We start from the raw sequence: 16,962 nt of genomic DNA on the forward strand, positions 1-16,962 counted from the left end.
GTATATTTATTGTAGTGGGCCGCCGAAGGCGGCCCGCCGGTAAAGAGGGTCGATCATGGCCATGGCATAAAGTGAACTTTATTGTAGGTATTATGTTTTTGAAAATGTGGTGACCCCCCTTTCCTACCAGTGAAAAAGTGATGACCCCCCCTTCGTGGATTCCAAAATTATGATGACCCCCCTGGATTTGCCGCCCCCCCCCCCCGGCCGTAAAAACTGAACGGTCCCTTAAGATGATTGTGTAACTTATCATTTCATATGGTTAAGGTAATCTTGTATGTGCTTTGTAACTTTCCTAGTGACTATTCACATCAGTAAATCCAATGATTATTATATATCTGTACCACAGTGAGGGCGCACAACATTCAATGTGCCATTTGTAAAATCAAGATGTCTTTGGTTTATTTCACAGCTGAAATAAAGCCAGACAGTCAAACAAAGACGATAAGCTGGGGAGATGATGTAACACTGACAATGACGCCCTCCGTGTCAGAAGCCTCATTAAAATGGAGACATAATGGAATGCAAAAACCGGAATGGAATGGCAGAAGTAGTATTACAATATTATTTGCAAAGACCAGTGATGCAGGAATTATGAATGTTACAGCGATGAAACACAACGAAGTGACGGAAAAAATGGATTCATGAGACTCATTGTTAGAGGTATGAAACACATCATCTATGGTGTTCTTTCTGTTGTTCTTTTGGTAATAAGATCCACTTATTTTAATTTCGTGACATGCGTCAGTTGTCTAACCTATGTACAGACTCGAAGATGACATCATATTTGTGGTTGTTTAATTAGGGCCAGTTGCTGGTCCAGGTATGTTTTGATGATTTGTTCACAAAGTTTGTTCTGAATGTTCAAGTGCAAATTCTTGCTCTACACCCAAAAGCGTGGTGAAACACCTAATAGTATACTATTTTAGCTTGTCGACGCAGCTTGTACTGATATGTGTGTTAAACACCCTGTTGTAGTTAACTGTTAAATTCTTCTAGTCCTGACCAGAATTCATCAGTCAACAATAACAATGCAGTATACACACATACAAGGGTAGTTGACAAGCTGAGTTATTGAATACTGTGTGTCTCGACATACTTTAGGGAAGAGAATAAGATACTGTTGTTAAGGTTGAAAACAAAAATAGCAAAAATAGTGAAAAAAGCATCAAAAGTAATAACTGCTGGCCCTGTAAGGTACTTATCCTCTTAATTTGTAATTTTTGCAGAAATTCACTGATGCACTGTTCTGCAGAAGTTTAGTCTCATATGTCATATTTGTAGAAGTCTATTCTGGGCTTGTTTTACCATACATTCTCAGTGTTCTGCCGAGGCCGCGGCCCTTGCGCCATTGCCGCAAAAATAAAATTGAAGACCCCAAAAAAATCAATCATCGGGTCCGCAAGGCGCAGCGCGCATCAGTCCCACTAAAACTTTCGGTAAAAAAAATACACTTATTTACGTACTATACGCGAAAGGCCAAACGCGGAAGTAGACATTCCACGCTGCTCATGCGTGCATGCTGCTCGTGAGAACATGAGACGTGTTGCTTCCACCAGTCCGGGTCAGCTCCAAAATTGGAGACGCTATACCATAATATTTTCCCCTCTCATTAGCCAATCAGCGGCCAGCGCGCCATCAGTAAAAATTGTATTTCCTGGCAACCTCCACATGCGTCCTTCGTTACGTACGCCATACTGTGTCGAACTCCCGCGCCGTATTCTGTCATAATGTCGAACAGTTGTGTGGCCACTCTGTCAAAACACAATTTCAAAATCGCGTACCAGTTTTATTCTGGCTAAGACAACCAAACCCCATATATCGCTGTGATTCCTAGACTCTGGCTTGAAGTCCTGCGAAATATAAATCGTGTACCTACACAGATCGTTCAGAATACCCCATTTGTATCGGAGATGGCAGCGATACAAATTCTACCGTATGGGGAACAGTTGTGTGGCCACTCTGTCAACACATTTTCAAAATCGCGTACCATTTTTAGTCTGCGTTTGACAACTACAAAACAGGTATCGTTTTAAAGCTCTGACATTGCTCTTCTTTCTTGCAAAATGTTATACGCGTACCTACACAAATAACCTTTATAACAGTATTTCTAATAGAGATGACGAACATCCACAAAATGATTCTCGGTACTTGAGCGAAATCGATAAACTGGGGGTAGAAATGAATCGTCAATATTTCGAATATTTGTTCACTAATCGGACTCCTTGTTGGACATGACCTTCTGCAGAACACGTGGATTATGTTGACTGTCGAAATTCGTCGAAATTCACAAGACAGGGGCTTAATAAGCGGCCAAAAATGCCGATCACACTTGGTGGGTAATTTGTGACCCAGCGTGACCTGTACTTTATTAATGATGTAATCTGGTCGATGATTGGCTGAATGCCGGAATACATTATCATAATGAGTCTCCAATTTTGAGCTGACCGGGACTGTCCATAGCAACCTTCAGTGATTTTTTATTTGCATAATCGTGAACTAGGTTTTCATCGGCTAGATTCAAGTCAGCCAGTCAGCGTCTCTGTTAAACTCAATGCCTCACACTCACAGTACTCTCCGGAAAGGAAAATTGCTTCCGTGAATAAATCAAAACACCGAGGCAGAACAATTCTTAGTTTTTTTGGACCAATTCCGCCCTAAAAAGGCAAATCCAACAACCGGACGAGTGAAGACAATACGATCGAACATGACATCGTGTCTCAGCTGTTTACATCCTCGGAAACTGAAAACCAATGCACGCCGCTGCCATCCACATCGGAAACGCATCAGTCAGAAACAGAGCAGTCTCAAAACATTGAGCAGCCATGCATCGGAAACTCAGCCTTCATTGAGGCAGGCCAGTGTTTCCGTTAACGCAAAATCCTGCGTATTTTACGCAAAATTGTTCTGAAATACGCAAAAAAAATCATGACTGCGTAAACTAATACGCATTGAGAAATGCCGCCCCATGACACGACGTACTTGCCGCACTGCATGTATTGCATTGTATTGCCTGAATGTGGTTCAATGCAGGACAAAATTAGAACATATGCACCTGCTTGCAAGTGACATTTATCATGATATTGCAACATTTTAGATTTTAGCAGACCGCAGCACTTTATGCAACATTGTATTTCATCATCACAAACGTCACGTCAATCAGTTCTGTACAGACGATGGCACTACAGATGCAAAAATTTCGAGAATCGATCGAGTCTACGTTGTTGGTAACACAATACAGTTAATGGTCATTACGTCGCATGTTATTTGGAAAGTGTTTACGGATGACCATTTAGAATCTGTCGGGTTGCATTCTTGAGAGGTCCCGCTGGACTTTGAACAGTATCTGCTTTTTGTTGGCCCTTTGAAAACACTAATTTCACAGTCAGAAGGTCTTTTCTTTGAACATGAACTCATTGGGCTGCTCAACGATCATATACGGGACTTGCATCACGGCATGGCAAGCGTTCAGCTACACCTTGAAGCCCCCCAGGTTGTTGTTTTTTATTAATAGAGCATGCGCATTACAGGAACCCTCCAAGTTCTACAGAAAAGACTGCCCAACTCACATCAGATACTGATTCCTTAGCCGTACGCATTTTGAATACATTTTACGCAAATAAAAACTCAGTTGCGTAAAATCATACGCAAGTTTTGAAATTGTCACGCAGGCATGTTCGACGTCTTCATGAAAAATGGTTACGTGATTTCAGCTGGCTCCACTACGATGCCAAAAACAACCAAATGACTTGCAAAGTATGCATAAAGCATAATAATAAACGAAATACGATGACCCGAGACAACATGAATTTCCGAACGAGTACACTTACTCGCCTTGTAGACTGTAGGTAGGACCATAAAACCGCAGCACTCATGGAATCTGCGAGTTCGAACTTCGAAACAACAACACGGGTATGGCACGTAATAAAGTGTATAATTGTCTGAGAATGACCCCTTTTTTCAACAGCGACCCACTTTTTGAGCTTCCATGGGCCCTCAGACCCCACTGATGCAAAAGCTTGGCAGAACACTTGCATTCTACCAACAGAGTTGAATGGGGCAGTATTTCGGTATGTTGATGATAACGTTAGGTAAACGATAAGGAGAAGCTGTGAGATGAAGCTTTGTATTAATGGTATCTCATGTATAATTAAACTAGTGAACTAGCAGCTGATACAGCTCCACTGTGTTATGTAGAGAATAACTATTTGTGACACGTGTAGATGAAGAAGGCGGGCATCTTTGATAGCTCATTAGTCCCCCGGACACCGTCTGGGGAGACTTAAAGGTTTGGTAATGTCCATGCGTGCATGCGTCTGTGCATCCGACCGTTCTTCTGTTCACACAGATATCTCAGAGATGCCTGGAGCAATTTAATTTGAATTTTGTACAAGGATTACTCCCTATGTCATACCTATACATGTTGATTGGTTTTTGATCAATCAAAAATGCCGCCTGATGGCCATTTTTGTTTCCTTTATTTTATGTCGGTGCGTCTGTTCACGCAAATTTTTCAACAGTGCCGGGAGGAAATTTCATTCAAACTTGATAACATGGATTACCCCTATGTCATACATGCACATTGATTTGTTTTGTGATTGGATCCAAAATGGCCGCATGACGGCCGTTTTGTTTCCTATATGTGATCATCATGTCCATCCCCAGGGGCTCCAGGATCCATCAACTGGGCTCCAGGATCTGTTCATACAGATATCGCAGACATGCCTGAGCCAAGTCTTTTCAGACTTGGCGCAAGGATAATACACTATGGCATACATATGCACGTCCATTTAATTTGGTTTGGCATGCATAATTAGTGCTAATTTGCATAATTAGTGATTAGAGCTCTGTTTCTGATGCGACTGTGCCAAATTTGATGAAACTTTGTACAGATGTTGGTCACACAGAGTTCTAATAGCACACAATGACTTATGTCAGTATTGTGTCAATTAATTGCTAATTTGCATATTTGATGAATTTTTGTAATTAGGGTGATATGTCTTGAAATACTGCAACAAATTTAATGAAACATGGTACAAATCTTCAGCACACAGTCCTACTATAGTGTACAAAGACACTTAGCAGTGTCATGTTAATTAATTGCAAAATTGCATATTTAATGAATTTTGCTAATTAGTGAACTGTGAGAACAACATACAACCAAGTTTCATCAAATTTGATGCAGTATTTCTGGACATTTCATGCTAATTAGGAAAGTTCATTTAATATCCAAATTACATCGGGAAATATTGAATTCAGTTTTATGTAACATGGTACAGATTACAGTGATATGTCTGAAAATGATGCATCAAATTTTATAAAACGTGGTACAGATATTGATCTTCCAATAATGTAATGATGTGCAATAATATGCAGCAGTATCATGTCAACTGCTGATTTGCATATTTAATGAATTTTGTAATTAGGCTATGTCAAGAAATGTTTCATCAAATTTCATGAAACTTGGTACAAATGTTGAGCTTACATTGCTTTAACAGTGAATAAAAACGTTTATCACTGTCATGTTAAAAATTTTCATTTAAATATTAAATGAACTTTCCTAATTAGCGTGAAATGTCCCGAAATAATGCATCAAATTTGATGAAACTTGGTTGGATGTTGATAATGCATAATGCATGTACGTTAGAACGTCTGTGCCCGATCAATGTTGAAGTTTTTCAGCTCATATTTGGTATTGATATAAATACCAAAACAAGCTTATATGATGAGTCTGTGGCATCTGTATGTCTGTATGTATGTATGTGGTTATGCTGGGTTTCCTCCGGGTTTAAAAAAAATCTTAGTAAATTTACGAATCCCAGTTTTAAATTATTAGCAAATTTGATAAAATATTAGTAAATGCTATTCCGGTGGTTAACCAGTCTTTGGGCAGTGTCAATGAGCTTCTCCAAGACGGTTGCAAAGACTGGATGTGCTACTAATGGACATACCAATACATGTAGATTTCGAGCCAATCATTAGTTCCAGAGACCAGCTCTGGAACTGTTAGTTTTTGCTCACTTTCCTTCTTTCCTTCTTTCTTTCTTTCTTTCTTTCCTTTTCTTTCTCTATTTCTCGTATTGCTACCATAGATCATGCTATATACAAATTTCATTGCCCAGAATGCATTGCAACATGCTTATGACGTCATCCCTCAGCTCGGACGGGTTTCACGGGCATTCTTTGTTTGTTTATTAATCTTTTTTTATTTTGCATTGCACCAATATCAAATTGCGTTCAGCTTTTGACAATTCTAGCTTTCATTTGCTTTGTTTTTTCTTGTTTTTATTTTATTTTTTCTCTAAATACCCGCCGTACGTGGCACTATACTGTTACGTCATACGCCTTCCATACTGGTCTGGCGGACATGTTGAATTTTTGCTTTGCGATGACTCTAGCATAGAGACTGTGCCTGATCGTTTAAGAGCTTCGATATTGTGACCTTTAAGAGTGCGATCGCAGTTTGAAGATAGGTTTTATAACTTTATTCTAAGTTTTGCCGAAGATATTTGTATACATATACGAGGCTTTCTTTGTTGATTGTCCGGAGCTGAGTGGGTAGCCATGTGGCCTCGGTTTTCAAGTTCAACGGCCTAGGTCCGATGTCTCCCCTCGTCTGATATACATTTCCGTGCGTTGTCGCCCCCGTATGTATCTGTTGCGTTTTTTTACCTACATGTAGGCATTTGTAATCTGTGTACTGTAATTCCCTGGACTGCCTTGCTTTTAGTTGTATTCTGTTGTTACCGCTATGTATCGTCACGTACTTAGCTGCAATGATTGTAGCGAGAGGTCGCTCGCTGAATTTTACGTTGAACGCGAACCCTACCCAAAGTAGGCGATCGCACTGTTGATCCCTGGTTTTGTGGCGAAACCAAATGGTTTCGGGAAAATTGATTGACCAATCGCCCATGGCATAGGGCCTTGTAGCAGCGTAGGGTTCGCGTTCAACGTAAAATTCAGCGAGCAGCCTCTCGCTACACAATCATTGCAGCTACATTGTACTGTAGTGAGTCCCCGATTGACGCTAGATTGCCTTATTAGTCCCCGCGGACGAAGTCCGGCGGGGACTTATAGATTGGGTCCCGTCTGTGCGTCCGTCCGTCCGTCCGTCCGTCATCAACAGTTTCTCAGACACTGCTGAACCAATTTCGTTCAAACTTGGCACAAAGGCATAGCACTATGACCTACAGATGCACGTCGATTTATTTTGTGATACGATCGAATTTGGCCCGCGAGGCGGCCATTTTGTTGCGATTTTTCATGTCTTTGGACCATAACTCAGACATCCTTGAGCAGATTCTGTTCAAACTTGGCACAAAGGCATAACACTATGGCTTTCATATCCCTGTCAAATAATTTTGTGATATGATCCAATATGGGCGCGAGGCGGCCATTTTGTTGCGATTTTTCATGTCTTTGGACCATAACTCAGACATCCTTGAACAGATTCTGTTCAAACTTCGCACAAAGGCATAACACTATTGCCTACATGTGCATGTCAAATTAGTTTACGATACGATCCAATATGGCCGCGAGGCGGCCATTTTGTTTGCGATTTTTCGTGTCTTTGAACCATAACTCAAACATCCTCGAACCGATTCTGTTCAAACTTGGCACAAAGGCATAACACTATGGCCTACATGTGCATGTCAAATTATATTGCGATATGATCCAATATGGGCGTGAGGTGGCCATTTTGTTGCGATTTTTCATGTCTTTGGACCATAACTCAGACATCCTTGAACCGATTCTGTTCAAATTTGGCACAAAAGCAAAACAGTATGCCCTTCATATGAACACCAATTTATTTCGTGAAATGATCCAATATGGCTGACAGGCGGCATTTTTTTGCGATTTTTTCATGTCTTTGAACCGTAACTCAAACATCCTTGAACCGATTTGTTCAAACTTGGCACAAAGGTAAAGCACGTACTATGGCATGCATTATGCATGTATCAATTAACCTTGCGATAGGATCCAATATGGCTGCAGAACTGCCATTTTGTTGGAATTTTGCATGTCTTTGAAGCGTAATTCAAAGGTCATTACACCCATTTTGTCCAAAGTTGGCACAAAGATCAAGCACTATGGCATACATGTCAATTTACTTCGTGACATGTTCCAATATGGCTGCCAGATTGTCATTTTTTTCGGATATCGCTGCCCGATGGTCATTTTTGGATTTTTCATGTCTTTGAGGCTTAATCATATGCAAATATTCCTTAACCAATGTTGTTGAGACTTGGTACAAAGATAAAGTACTATGGCATACATATGCATGTCTACTAATTTTGTGCTATGATCCATATGGTCAATAGACAGCCATTTGATTTCAATTTTGGTGTGATTTTTTTCATGTCTTTGAAACATAAACATAGGTCACTGTCTCTCGATGGACTGATTTTGTTCAAACGTGATACGAAGATAAAATACTATGGCTGCATTCTTGTGCACATTAATTTGTTTCATTATATGATCCGAAATGGCTGATGGCTGATTACAACAACATACCCGATCCCATAGCACTTCGAAAATTTCACCAAACCATGTGTACAGTATGTGGCCGTCATGACACTAGAGGCAGTGAGGGCATCGTTATGTGTGATGTATTCAAAAGTTCCTTCAGTGGTCATTACCGGCAGAGATGAGTCATTTATTGAACGTTCCTCAGATTACTTTACTATGCAAGTCACAGGCCTGATGCACCCCTTGCATCAATGTCATTCCACAGCGACCTAGACCACAGCTACCTAGACACCAAAGATAATAACAAAATGGACAAGCGGGGACTGTGTCATCAATGATGACTTGTTTCTTACAGCCTTTAGAACTGTTCATATTATCGCTGTTTAACGTGTTGTCGTCTCGCATCAGTTCCGCGACTGATGCAAGCATTGCTTTTTTTCCCCGCTGCTAACATGCTGTCGTTGTGTAATGAAGTGTCAGTACCGCGACTTGGGTATATTGTCTCGCTGTCATTGGCAATTGTAACTTTGGTTTAGGGAAATTAAATTTGTTAATTCATTTGAGTCTCACAACTGTTTCCATCTTTACACAGCAGGATAATTTGTCCTTTTATGTCAAAGATGATAAAAAAGCAGGTGTATATGATATTCTCAGTATGCCACATGTAAAAAACTTATTTTTCAAAGTTTGCTAAAGTAGCACCAATCTTCGTCACACATTCTCTTTTCTTCCGCTGCTGCCTTCCGCTGCCTTCTTGAAGTCAAAATTTACCAATATTCCTCAGAAATGTTGCCTCTATTGCAAGTGTCATATTGGAACTAACTGTGCTAACTTTCAGCCTAGCCCTGGATTTGTTTTTATTCTGTTGTACCTGAAAAAGCCCCTTTCACAAGCAGCAGTGTTTGTTGGCAATATCAGACCAATTTTGAATAATGTACGCAGGTTTGGATATATTTCATCAACTTTCTGATACAAAAGTATGCCCCTTGCATCTTGATTCAGAAATGAAACAATTTTCACACAGAATTTCTTGACAATACTCCACTCATATTTTAGTCTTTTAGAATTCACAATTGGGTCACTATGCTCACCCCCTTTAGCAGGGCTCTCTCCAGAGTTCCAAGAGTACTGAATGGTTCATTAATATTCATGAGCATCAGTATTCATGAAAAACTGTAACATATGCTTGTATGTTTACTTAGGGCTTGATGTACAAATAATAACAGCCATTTTCACTGTGCCTTCAAGGTATTTTTTCAGTTTTAACTCAAAGAGGGGAAAATATTTTTTTCAATATAAATGTGAAAATATTTCAGTGACATGAATTTAAATATCTTTTTGGATATCATTTTAGTATTCTACATGCAAATACCTTTCATTTGATATATCACTCGATAGTTTTAAAGTATGTTTAGAGTAGTTAATAATAAATTTCTAATATTATATCCCAATTATGCAAATTGGGTATCCATGTGATTTATGCTAATTAAGGGCCAAGGCCCTACTTGACAGCTAAATACTTTGCATTTTCTTCAAGTAGAGACAATAAGCTTTCAAATGATGTATGATGTGGCTGTATGATGTGGCTTTATGTGTTTAAAGTTTTAAGATATTGTTATTCAAAAGGGGAAAATAGTTTTTCAATATAAATATGAATATATTTCAGTGAAATGAGTTGTAATATCTTTTTGGATATCCATTTCGTATTCTACATGCAAATACCTTTCATTTGATATATCATTCGATAGTTTAAAAGTATGTTTAGAGTAGTTAACAATGAATTTCCTAATTTTTATATCACATTTATGCAAATGGGTAGCTGTGTTAAATATGCAAATTAGGGGCGTATGGCCCTACTTTGCAGCTCCACATCATCAATTCCTTGAAGTAGAGATAATAAGCTTTCAAATGATGTATGATGTGGCCGTATAGGTGGGTACATTATATAAATGTGAAACAGGTGAGCCTGCTGTTACACAGTAGGTCTGCACGATTGGCATGATAGAATTTGACTTATCTTGAGACCCCAAAATGTTATACATGTTAGACATATTAAACACGTGAGATCCGTACACATTAATCAATCATGCCAAGCGTTCATACCTTTCATGTAATTTGCCGAGCTAATATGCCCTACACACCTAAGGTGCCTAAAATGTCTAACGTGTATACCATTGTAAGGTATAAAAATAACTCAAATTTAATCGTGCACACTTGCCGACCTAACGTGTGTACCAACCTAACGTGTCTAAAATGTCTATCATGTATGTCATTTAAGGTATAAAAGTAAGTGAAAATCTATAATGCCAATCGTGCAAACCTATCGTGTAATGTGCCGACCAAACGTTTACGGACCTAACGTGTCTAAAATATCTAACGTGTATATCATTTTAGGGTCTCAAGTCACATTTTATTTTATCCTAACGTGTCTAAAATGACAGACTTTTACAGTGTGCAGTCATACACGTTTGACTTACATGTTTGGGTTCTATAATGCGCAATCGTACACAATTGCCTATAGCACGTTAGCTTAAAATGAATCATGCATTTTCACCAACTACTTGCCATGGCATAGCTCACAAGTCTTGGTAATATCCTTCAAAATCTATGTCTGGGATTTCTGTATATGCCTTTGTTTTTTCATTATGCACTATTCAAGGTGTCAGAATAGGTGCTTTTCAAGGAATTGTAATTGTTGCGCGATATGATTTGAATGGAGACTCTGAGAAAAAAATCGCGGACATGGATTTGAAGGATATTGCTAGAGCTTGTCAATGCATAAATTTCAATCGGAAATTGGGCAGCGTGTTTGCTAAAGGGAAGGAAAAACAGATTTTTGGAAAGTTTGGCAAAACACTTGTCACGTGACTATTATGCAAATAATGAATGAGTACCGTGCACGGTCGGATTCCCAATATCAAGGCTTTCAGAAAAATAATTATACTTTATTGGGTTTGGGACTTCTGTAACCAAGAAAAAAAAAAAATCAGAAAGTGTCTGTAAGGTATGTAGCTACCTTAAAGACTTTTCATTTGGTAAGGCTAAGATTGTACTGTCAGTGAGAAAATGTAACTATCGACAGTTAATATATATGAAGCAATAAGTAGAATCTGCTAGCTTTTGCCATGTAGACAACATTTCTTCCTGTATTTATACTTTGTTCCCGAAAACTACGTAGGCCTTTTGCTCTGGATGTGAATCCTTTTACATTTATGAACACTGATTGAATGGAGTGTCTGTGATACTGGTATGTCTAAGTCAAAATATGAGTGAGTCATTTGCTCAGGCACTATTTCATGTGGTGCTTTCCTGGTGCATGCCAAATACTTCTACATCAGAATATGAATACAAATCATCACATCAAAATAAAAATTTCACCAAAAGAAGTATAGTCATTCAATTGGATACAGATTGTTAAGACAATTGTTATTTCAATTATGAAACATTTAATTATCAAGAAGATGTGGTTTTTTCTGCTTCCAGTAACAAAACAACATAAATTATTGCCAGTGTTCCTTTTGTGTGCCTGTCTTTAATATCTTGCTGGTGCTAGCTGTAGGAAATGTTGAGAAGTTACTTTCTACATTGGCACTTGCAAATGTGTAATTATACCTGAGAAAAAAAGCAAGAAGGCATTATGTGTCATCATCATTGGGGAACTAGTACAAAATTATTTTATGTTGTCATGTGTAGGTTGTTCAAATGGAAAATGGAGTTTACCAGATTGCCTCTCATCCTGTCCAACATGTTACAATGGAGGTATATGTGACTCAGACACTGGAGAGTGTATCTGTCCACCAGGATTTCAAGGGACTAAGTGTCAAACTGGTAAGTGACCAACCTCACTACTAAAGATGGAACAGCAAAATACATATTAACATCTGATTTTATTGGATGACTTTTGAATTGTACAGTTCAATTATGTTCTTTTACATCAGATGTAACACATCATAGCTGCTATGTACTATAGTCCTCATTTTTAATGGATATTACCTTAGAGAGCGTCAGAAAGACTGATGGCATGCCAAAAGGTGAAAATCAGCAATATGCATGAGTGGTGAAGTTGGTAAAGAGATGGGTGCTAAGATGGACTCATATCTGCAATGTATTTGAGTGAAAAGTTGACGCATTATACAGGAATTGACAATCATGCAGAGATTGAAGCATGGTGTGGCAGCAGTGCGGTGAAGATAATTGTAACAAAGCTAAAGGGTCTCAGAGTCGTTGACCGCGCTCCTCACCAATCTCTGCTGCAGGCAAATTTCTAAATATTCCAAACTAATCTCGAATTATGCAAATTAGAACTAATTATGCATGCCACACCAATATAGACCTGCATATGTATGCAATAGTGTAGTATCCTTGTACCAAGTTTAAAAAGAATTGGCACAGGAATATCTCAGATACCTGCATTCATGAGCCCTATGCATGGATACAGCATTAAAATTAATTTCATCCTTGAACGCCTGTGGATCATACCCGGCTACCCTGTGGATGAATATCAAATACAGGAAAGAAAACGGCCGTCACACAGCCATTTATGATCGAATCATTACAAAAATCGGCGTGCATATATATGTGATAGGGATTAATACATGTACTAACTTTCAATGCAATTTCGCCCGGCATCGCTGAGAAATTTATGTGAATGAACGCACAGTTGTCAAATATAGGAAACAAAATGGCCGCCACGCAGCCATTTTAGACCGGATCAAAACAAAAATCAATGTGTATATGTATAACATATAGAGTAATCTATGTACCAAGTTTGAGTGGCATCACTGAGAAATTTGCGTGAACATACGCACCGACATCAAATACAGGAAACAAAATGGCTGCCAGACGGCCATATTGGATCGGATCGTAAAACAAATCAACGTGCATATGTATGGCATAGGTGATAATCCTTGTACCAAGTTTGAATGAAATCACTCCAGGTGTCTATGAGATATCTGCCGTGAACGGACGGACAGACGGACGCACACACGCACGCACGCACGGACATGAGCAAACCTATAAGTCCCCCCGGACGGTGTCCAAGGGGACTAAAATGATACGTAAACTTCTATAACTTGACATTCGTGTCTGCAATACTGACATCTGGTGGGGCATATATTTTGAATTATCGATTCACATCCATGTAACCTAGAGCAAGGTCTATGTTTTGCAAGTGTTCACGGAATCGAGGATAGATATTGAAACTGGTGTATTTTTCACTTATCTAATTTTTTTTGGTCCGAAGTATTATATGTATAAAGGACAGAAAATGTATATCATTGAAGATGTGGATTACCCAAAATGGGTGAAAACCATCGCCTGTGGCAGAGATCAATGTGGCTGCTGCTGAGACCCCCTAGCTAGATTATAATTATCCACACGCGCACAATCTCTGTTTGGAGATTGAGGAATTGAGTGCCAGATAAAAATGTAGACCACTCTAAGCCTATTGCACACCACTTTGTGAACCACAGCAGTTTATCTTATGGACGACATATTGGGTACTGATATGGTAATTTTTCCTGAAGAACTTGCTTATAATAACAAATCAAAAGGTATAAGTTCACTCATGATGAATATACAGGTATTATGATGAAACATATTAAGATTAGAAAATAATTATTTACGCATATAGCAAATTTGCTATAATATGAAGTGCCAAAATTTGGAGCGCTCGGTTCTGTGTGTAATTCATTTCCAACCAGAAAGTGTAGCCTTTTATAGAAGGCAGAGTTTAAAGTTGCACAATCCTTACTACCGGTACCACCAGAATGAGGCATCATTTAATCATTGCAAATAAAACAGCAACTTTATGTTATCAGTGAGTTTAGAATTAGTGCAGTAATGCAAGACATGCAAAGCCAACCACATGATTATGCTGTTGCCTTGTACCTTTGCAATTCGTAGATTCAAAGAGAGGAGAGGTAAAATAAAAAGGGAAAATTCAAATAGAATTCATTAATTTTGATTCCACCAGAGTAGCACCAGCAGAACAGCAGTTTTCTATGTCTTCCTTTTTTTCGAAGATTGCATAAAGCAAAGTCTCTTGTTCTAGTGCATTTACTTTTCTTCAGACACCATAGCTTTACACTCAAGTATGGTATCAAAGCTGTAGATGGTTAAAAAATCATTAAATCATTTCATCTTTGCCAGTAATGATAAGAATATCATAGTTGATTGTCCTATGAAATAGATGTTTGGCAAGCTGACTAAATTTTCAGGAATGACTGTTTTCTGAACAATACGTTCACAACAAAGTATATCAGAGATGAAAAAAGTCTCAACAAATCAAAACATTTCAACTTGGCTAACATAAAAAAATTCTTAAAGGATAAACTTCCATATATTCTTTCATGGATAGACTTCACTACATAGCATTCTATGGTGAAATTTATCACAGATATCAAGATTGCGTATTGTTCAAACAGCCTGAGAATTCTTGCAATGATTCTGTGACAGTTAAACATACAGAAGGAGCCTCACAGTGAAAGTCATTTCATTCATGCCTTCTAGGTTGTGGTACAAATAGGTGGGGTATGATTTGTGACAGAAGGTGTTCAACTGGCAATCCTGATGGATGTCGTAGATCAATGTACTGCCTAGCTGATCCCTATGGATGTTCATGCAGTGCATCCTATGGGGGACTGGACTGTGCAACTGGTAAGTGACACTGTGAAACTATTAAAAGAAAGTGTGTTGTTGCATAAATTGTGTACTACCATTTACTGCTGAGCTTACTACTACTGTTTGTCCACTCAATCCTATGGAGACAGTAAACTAAGCTGTTTAGAATTGTAAACTCCTGGAGCAGTAATACATATATTTCTGTGTATTTAAATGCTTATTCATAGGACTGAACAGGTATGTGAAGGTACCTGGAAGGCCAATCTGGGACTCCCTGTAGGTAACCAGTCAGATACTCAACATCTTCTTCTAAGCAGGCCCACTTCTTTGAATAAGCCTCTGTAGCATCCATGATGATTTTAAAATATAGTGGGTGATTATGGCTTTGCTATAATTATTGTTAACGTCTGGAGGGACACAGAGAAAAGGGTCAGTAGACCTTGACATGTATGGGTCACCATGGGTCGCCTACTCTACCACTCACTGGATGCACTTGAGACGTAACCTAATCCACCAACTGCCTCATTTACCGTTATCCAAACAGTTACTTGCATCACCCTTTCCACATCATTTATCCATGCACATGTCAGTTCCAGGGGGGTACTGTCATGGCCTGTAGTGGGTGCCTGGTAGCACGTTGCCTGATGCACAGTACTAGGAGCCCGGTACCGCCGTCCAGGCCGTCACGACGCCTCGATGCCCCCGCCGTGGTAGTACATGCATTACCCCGGATTTCGGCCAAACACTTGTCTCCGTGTCGTTCCTTTGCGTTAATTCCAGTTTATATTGGGTGCCTCACAATACTTAGGACCAAACTGGAACAGCTGCCGAAGTTTATCTTTTGTGATGATGTTTACGTTACCGGTTATTATAGGACCATTAGGTTTGTAACAAAAAGAAGATGATATGCAATTACGGTAGAAATAGTGTCCGGGAAAATCTCCAGTCTATACATCCCCAAGACTCAGTTGTAATTAAAACTGTTCCTCCTATAATAATGAATGTTTCAACAGTAGACAGTAGTGATTTTAGGTATATGCAAGGAACATCGAAACTCCATTCTTATTTTGTTAGAACGTAAAGGTTTGTTTAGCAAGGGTAAGAGATCACTAAACTGTGGATTTCTGGTGCTGTTTACAGTTCTATGACCATGGCTTTGTCGTCTTCCCAGATGAGAGTTGAAGAAACCCATGAGATTGACAGATTTTCCCCTAGGACTTGATAGGTTAATCACTGTTGATATGTTGTCATTACAGTCATAAGGCATTCCCGTCCTGAGTCCAGTAATCCAATAGTGTTCACGTTGTTTGCGATAGCTTAGTTTAGAACTATTGAAAGGATGGTAGATTTTTTCAAATGTTGTAACTTTCATATTTAAACTGAATGCAGAGAATTAATAATTTAAAAGTGGGTTGTGTAGGCAGGTATAGGCAGTTTGTTATTGATGTCTGTATACCCGCATATCGCCTTGAGAGTCTTCCTGTCTCTCCCACATATATTTAGGCCACACAAAGTGCACTCTATGCCATAAATGATGTTGTTAGATTGACAAGAGAGTGCTGAAATACCTTTGTGTGGTTACTGCCTTTTGGACGGATTACTGTGTGTCACAGTGTCAGTAACTAGAATATTACAAGTTTTTTAGTCCCCACGGACACCGTCCGGGGGGACTTATAGGTTTGGTCATGTCCGTCCGTCCGTCCGTCCGTCCGTCCGTCCGTTCACGCAGATATCTCAGAGACGCCTGGAGCGATTTCGTTCAAACTTGGTACAAGGATAGTACCATACCTCATACAGATGCACGTCGATTTGTTTCACAATGCGATCAAATTTGGTCGTGGTAGAGGACTTTTTAGTTTTCACCTCCATAGA

General features: G+C 39.1%; 2 protein-coding genes across 2 annotated transcripts in view; both read left to right on the forward strand.

The window, feature by feature from the left end:
- Positions 1-410: 410 nt before the first annotated feature.
- LOC139126911 (receptor-type tyrosine-protein phosphatase mu-like) overlaps positions 411-16,962 on the forward strand; it is a 37,118-nt gene continuing 20,566 nt past the window's right edge. Inside the window, exons 1-3 of the mRNA XM_070692830.1 lie at positions 411-663; positions 12,163-12,297; positions 14,980-15,126. The gene's annotated coding sequence lies outside the window, so the exon portion shown is untranslated. The remainder of the gene's footprint in view (positions 664-12,162; positions 12,298-14,979; positions 15,127-16,962) is intronic.
- On the forward strand, positions 12,163-16,312 carry LOC139126912 (angiopoietin-1 receptor-like; the record flags this gene model as incomplete). Its single annotated transcript, XM_070692831.1, has 4 exons — positions 12,163-12,297; positions 14,980-15,126; positions 15,318-15,327; positions 16,231-16,312. Coding segments are annotated over 4 exons (374 nt in total), but the record flags the coding sequence as incomplete, so codon positions are not given.

The sequence above is a fragment of the Ptychodera flava genome, unplaced genomic scaffold (assembly GCF_041260155.1).
Source record: "Ptychodera flava strain L36383 unplaced genomic scaffold, AS_Pfla_20210202 Scaffold_159__1_contigs__length_68620_pilon, whole genome shotgun sequence".
Lineage (NCBI taxonomy): Eukaryota > Metazoa > Hemichordata > Enteropneusta > Ptychoderidae > Ptychodera > Ptychodera flava.